Here is a 6437-nt window from a genome sequence, read left to right on the forward strand (position 1 = left end):
CTTTACTATTTTGAGAAAGAAAAAAAAAACCACTTTTAAATATGAATAAAATCTATTAAATATTACACAGTTGGGAAATCTCATGTTCATTAAATCAATTTCATCCATAATTTTATGACTTTTAACAAAAATTAACAACAATTTTGCACTAGAAACGCTTAAAAATAATTATTTGCTTTATAAAGAAAATTTTAAATAAATCAAATCAAAACATGTACAGATAACAATCAAATATTAGAAAATACACAAATGCAAAGATTATAAACATATTGTTCAAGTCAATGGCCATTTTATATTTTCAGTTAACAAATAAGATTTACTAACAAGTCCTTTCGGTATGATCCATTTTCACTTTTACTTTTAGTCAATGTTCCCGTCAACAATTACAGAAAACATCACTTATTGTCTGTTTCTTATTCTTAAGATTTTGTTAAGAAATAATTTTCTCCATGAAATCTTAAAAATAGAAAATAAGAATAAAGAAATGTTTTTATAATTATTAATAGAAATGTGCTCAAGGAAAAACCCACAAAACCTCCTATTCCTCGAGTGTCCAAAGCAATCATTTCCACTCAACCCTCTACCCCTGTTATCACATTATCAGTGGATTATGTAAAAAAATTCAACACCTGCAGTTGTCACCATCAAACAATCTAAAAAGAATATGATGGTCAGTACTCAAAAATCTGCTCTCTAACTTGAGAATTAATTTTAAAAAAATACAGCACAGAATATACCATGTTATTGCCGCTTCCTCCTATAAAAATATACAACACCAATTGTGTCAATTCTATTTGTTTGTTTGTCGAAATAAGACGGCAGCAGCGGCAACAGCAGACAAACTCCAAAAGAAAGAATTATGTTGATGATAACCGTCCACTTAAAGAGTGAAACTCCTCTCTCCTTAAAGACACATCTACAGTAACAGCAGAAAGCAGTAACTACAAACAAAGGGATATATGAAGTTACAAAAAATAATCTGGAGTCTTTCGTGTAGTATCAGGCTCAATTTGTCTGGGAGCTGGATCAAACTGCAGAAAATTCTGATCCATATTCTCTCCAATTTCCAGTATGGCAGCCATGTTCCCACATCGGTAACAATAATTAGGTGCACTAAAAACAGTCACCACATTCTTGTCCTTAAAGAGTCATCCAAATAATAGTCATCAATAAAGAGAAATGTAATGGGTATCCCTAAAGTGAAAAGGGAAAACAATACTCGTAATAAATAAAATATTAGATCAGTCGGTCACCTGGCACCAATTGTATCCTTCCATGACAAGCTGGTGAGCTCTAGATATTAGGGAGAGACCATTGGTATGATTGAACTGAGTAGCTATGTCCTGTCCAAATGTATATCCTGCACCACGTGGAGATATTCCCCAACCACAGCGATCATCTGGATCAGACCACAATAGGTCACACATTGGTCCTTCGTGTGGAACCTACATTGCAGTTACAGTTGTCATTTGTCAGACAAGAAATCTAATTAATTTTCTTGGTGCAATTAGACAAGACAGATACAGAAATGAGATTCCAAAACGGAACAAAAGACAAGACATCCTTAGATTGAGACATTTCCAATGAAAAACAAGAGCTACAAACTACGTTGTTTAATTTCAAAATTAAACAATTTAAAGTACTTCTCAAACCATATTTCAGAAAGATTTTTAACATGTTTTGCATAAAATGTTCTCCACACAAATCAATCCAGAATGCAATAGTTTGTAATATCAATTTAAAAAACAAACCTCCTGTATGCGATCCAACGCCCGGATATTATCCAGTGTATCCAAAGATGGTGAGAGACCACCATGCAAGCAGAAAATCTGTAATATACATGGATGTTAGAAACCCTCATAAGGTTCTCAAAGAAACATTCCGCAACATATTTAACTCAAACCTGACTCTCAATAAGGGCAGTCAAAGGCAAATAATCAAACAAGTCGGTAAAGAATTTCCAGACATTAGCATTTCCATATTTTCTCAAACATTCATCGTAGAACCCATACCTGAAAACATTTGAAAGATATAGACAAAGAGGTTAGTAAATAAACTATTTTTAGAGTAAAATTGCTAGTATTTCTTGTGCACAGAAACTTTTTCCACTATCAAATCCCTTCACAAACCACTCATAAATATGAATTTACACGCATAAGACGGTGTAATTCACCTCTACTCATTCCTTCAGATGCAAGTTACAAACTAGCTGTAACATTTCATTTAAACAATCCACTGTATCCATTTACAAGATCCACTTCAATCTGAGTATAATTTTATCATCCCGTCACCATATGCTTCACAGCTGTTTCTATAAGGCAAAAATGACTATAATACTAGCATATGCAATCATAATGATAGACTACAGAGATTCAGCAGCAACAAAATACATCTATTTGCATTCTGAATCATTTGTATTTTATAATGTCCTAATACCAAGAAAAAAATGCCATAATATTATCACAAAAATCAGGCTGCTTTTCCTAAGATAACCATCACTGAATATTGAGGTACGTGAAGCCCATGAGCAATTTCTCATAAAATCAATGAATACAAGAGTAAGGACTGCACATCCTTAACTTATTCTCAAACAGTGAGCAGGATATACACTAGATTGTTGCTTAAACATGACACATATCATACAGAAATTACAATAAGCTTTATGGCAAACACATGATGTGAAGAAAATGTTCTTACACTTGAGTGATTTGCCGACTCTCATGATTTCCCCTAAGGATTGTAATTCTATCTCTATAACGGACTTTCAAGGCCACCAAAAGTGTAACAGTCTCCACTGAATAGTAGCCACGATCTGCATAAATTATGCCAGTATCATCATCATGAAAAGTGCCCACATATACAAAGTCTAATCCGAACATCATTAAAAGCAGCATGAGAAAAAAATAAAAGATGATAATTGCCATAGTTGGCAGCTTTTTATATCTGCAACTGTAGCATCCTCAAATATTGAAGTGTCAAGCATCATATCCTTCCCTATTATAACAACAATCGCTGTTGATACCTTGATACAAACAAATCAATCACTTCTGATAGTTTTTATGTTCCCAGCAAATGTTGTTTAAAGGACGGGCTAATTAAAGACAGTATGGACCTTCAATTCTTGTTGACTCACTCCGATAAAATCCTTTCATAGTCATACAAAATTCAATTTTAATTGTCCATCAACAGTTATATAAACAACTTGCCCGTTATTCAACACTATTCTGACATTAAGTATCAAGAATTTATTCAATATTTAGGGCTTACACGAACATCTCAACACTGCATTCAGTTGCACCAACCTACTCCACACTGTAACAAACACCAAACGCCGTAACAACAATAACTACACTTCTAATTACAAACCAAGAACAATCACTCCATCAGAAAAACAGGAAGGGGCCAGGATAACAACAAGCTTCATCTAACAATTCTACTTTCAAAAAATCCTAATTTAGCGCATAACCAAAATAAGAAGCTTAAAACTCAATATTTATACAGATTCAACAGCGGAATCAATGTTACACACACCACACAAAACCCAGACACAAATAATCAAGTGCATTTCCCAATTTACATACGTCAAACATTAACCATTTAGAAATCTAACAACCATGACATCACGGGAAAACCTTTAAAACAACCGATTCAAACTAGTTGCCGACAGCACATCCCAAAAAATATATACGTGACGAACAACTACTTAAATTTCAAATTAACCCAACCAAGCAATCAGTCCGTAGCAGTTAATTTTCAAACCGATGATACCAGCTAAAAATCTTAAAAAAAACGCTACTCTCAGTCTCTAAAAGATAAAAACGGCATCAAAAGCACGAAAGAAGCATCGTAACATAAAATCAAAAACAAAAATTTCATTCTCGAAATCCAACACCACGATAGTAATAAATTCAATTACAACACACCATAAAGCATTTCGCGCTATAACGAAAAAATAAAGCCCTATCTACATGTATTTTAGTTCACGAAATTAATTAATAAAAAATATAGAGAGAATCTCAGCAGAGGAAACTCACCTACATAATCGCCCATAAAAAGGTAGTTGGTATCGGGAGCGTGTCCTCCTATCCGAAAAAGCTCGATGAGATCATAAAACTGGCCGTGAATGTCGCCGCACACGGTGACGGGACACTTCACCGGTTGAACGTTCCACTCTTCGACGAGAATCGCCCTGGCCTGATCGCAAAGCGCCTTCACCTCCGCCTCCGACAGAGGCTTGCACTCCATGAGATGCTCGATCTGCCGGTCCAGATCCGCGTGGGACGGCATCGTTTCGGTCGGTCAGATCCGAGATCCAAAGTTCCTAACAGATCGGTGGTGTTCGGTTCGGACTAGTCCGAGCGGATAGCCGGCGACGACGACCGGAGGATCCTCGCGAAAGGGAGGGTTCCGATGCGAAGCGAGGAGGGCAAAACGATCCGTTTTGTGGGCGATGGTCTTTGGCTCTTTTTCTTTGCTCTCTTAATCATTTCATTTCGTTCCGCCCTCTCTGTTTGTTTCTGTCCTTTTCTTTTCTTCTTTGTTTCCCTCAGATTTCTTTTTTCAATTTTACGTGTGCAAAACAGAAAAACAATAAGCAATCAATGGAGACCTAAAAAAGAAAATTGTAAGAAATAAAATAACACTTTTTTAGTTTTTTTTATTATGTTATTTGGTTTTAATTGATTTAATTAATAATCTCTGAATGGGAGAGAGGAAGCGGAAATTGCCGCGAAGGTGGGGGAGCCTGCTATCCAGAACCTAACAAAATGAAACTCAAACTCAAATGAAATGACATCAAATTTTGAAAAACTAATTATTGAATGCGTGTGTGCATTATTTTTAAAGTAGCTGTCTCTATATGTTTTAAAGTTTAATGGTTATACAAATAAAAAATATTATAATATTAATCGATTCAAGATTATAGTTTTAAAATAATTATCACAATAAATAATACATTTATTATACATGAATGTTTGTGACTGATTGACGATATAAGTTGTCTTTTATTTTTGTTGTTTGCTGTATATAGTTTATTTTTCTGTTTTAATTATTTTTTAATTTTTTTTTTCAGTTGAGCATTTAAGTATGTTTGACTGTCTAGTTGGTAAGGGATAAAAGTTATTTATTGTACTACAAAAGTGCATACTTGGCATTAGAACGCGAAGTAAGACTAATGTCAGTTACACTAAAAAAATGTATTAATTTGACATTGAATATTTGTTGGACACGGTTCAATTCAAAATTCAAAGTTCTTTTATGGGAAGTTGTCTATCTTTAAATATAATTCATTAAATGTAATACTCTATTTTTTAAATAACATCATGGTATTATTATTAATTTTGATATTTTAGCGATTAATATCCAAACTTTTTATATTATTTATTACTATATGAAAATTTATTAAAAAAATAAAATATAAAATATAAAACATGAGAAATAATATTAAAATTATGATACAAGTTATTTTTCACAAAAATATAGATAAACTATATTTATTATAAAAAAATTAAATAAATATATGGAGATAAAATATTAAATAACTTTTATAATTAACTATTTTATTAGTAGATTGATTTTCTTCACAAGAAAGACATGAGAAACTTTAAATTAAATGAGTAAAAAAAATGCAAGCACTCACCTCTCTTTAAGAGTAAAGAAAGAAATCATTCGTTGATCAAACAATTATGATGAACTAAAGGAAAATTATTTTTCAACCAAAATGAAAGCCCTTCCTCAAAACATGATTCAAAGCATAAATGACCTCTATAAACTCAGCATGTATACAAGTGTGTACCTCTAAAAAAAGCTGAAAACCTATATATTCACTCTCACTTCCTCTAAAAATACTAATATATGAAGTCAAATCAGAATAACTCCTAGTTGCACCATCAATATTCACCTTATGTAAATTAGCATATAAAACTTGTCATATTATGTCTGTAAATGAAACCATCCTATCTTTCATCCCTCCATAGTTTGTATTTAGCACAATAAAAATAAAGATAATATTACTCATATGCTTATATTTATTCTCAATCATCTGCATCAACTCCTTAATTTGAAAAAATAGCAAAAGGTAATGCAATTGGATCATAAAATCTACTATTATTTCACATTCTCTACAACTCATCCAAATAATTGGAGTAATGACAATTACTTTAATAACTTTAAACAAAGGGTTACATGGAAACTTCATAAACTGAATAACCAAATCTACTACAAATCCTAAAAAACTTCATTCAATCATTCCTATAATCATATAGCAATATAATAATGAAAGAACAAATGAGATAAATATTCAACATTGTTACAAAACAAAGAACACATAGAGCATAAAATCATTCCTTTTTTTAACCTCTAAATCAATAAGTAAACAACCATACAAAAATTTCCAAACAACCAAAATTATAGCTGGTAACACCTCATCCAACCAAATA

The 6437-nt window shown here is 32.4% G+C and overlaps 1 protein-coding gene across 2 annotated transcripts; it reads right to left on the reverse strand.

Annotated features, from left to right (window-relative positions):
- Positions 1–675: 675 nt before the first annotated feature.
- LOC108322509 (serine/threonine-protein phosphatase PP2A catalytic subunit) lies at positions 676–4598 on the reverse strand. 2 transcript variants are annotated; one of them, XM_052869187.1, is made up of 7 exons: positions 4035–4595; positions 3268–3312; positions 2698–2812; positions 1904–2012; positions 1752–1829; positions 1254–1445; positions 676–1139 (listed from the first exon to the last, which is right to left on the reverse strand). In XM_052869187.1, the coding sequence occupies exons 1-7, from the start codon at positions 4285–4287 to the stop codon at positions 966–968; spliced, it is 966 nt and encodes a 321-aa protein (XP_052725147.1). In that variant the 5' UTR covers positions 4288–4595; the 3' UTR covers positions 676–965. The 2 variants fall into 2 exon arrangements, with proteins under 2 accessions (XP_052725147.1, XP_017410123.1); XM_017554634.2 differs by lacking the exon at positions 3268–3312 and having other exon boundaries at positions 4035–4598.
- Between the last annotated feature and the right edge of the window lie 1839 nt (positions 4599–6437).

This window comes from Vigna angularis, chromosome 10 (genome assembly GCF_016808095.1).
Source record: "Vigna angularis cultivar LongXiaoDou No.4 chromosome 10, ASM1680809v1, whole genome shotgun sequence".
NCBI lineage: Eukaryota > Viridiplantae > Streptophyta > Magnoliopsida > Fabales > Fabaceae > Vigna > Vigna angularis.

Excerpts from the sequence above, each read along its gene's own strand:
- LOC108322509 (XM_052869187.1), bottom strand. The coding sequence starts at position 4,287 with ATGCCGTCCCACGCGGATCTGGACCGGCAGATCGAGCATCTCATGGAG. Across the intron at positions 3,313-4,034 it reads TTTTATGGGCGATTATGTAG|TGTGGAGTAGGTTGGTGCAA; the intron begins GTGAGTTTCCTC and ends TGTTTGTTACAG. Across the intron at positions 2,013-2,697 it reads AGTCGGCAAATCACTCAAGT|GTATGGGTTCTACGATGAAT; the intron begins GTAAGAACATTT and ends AAATGTTTTCAG.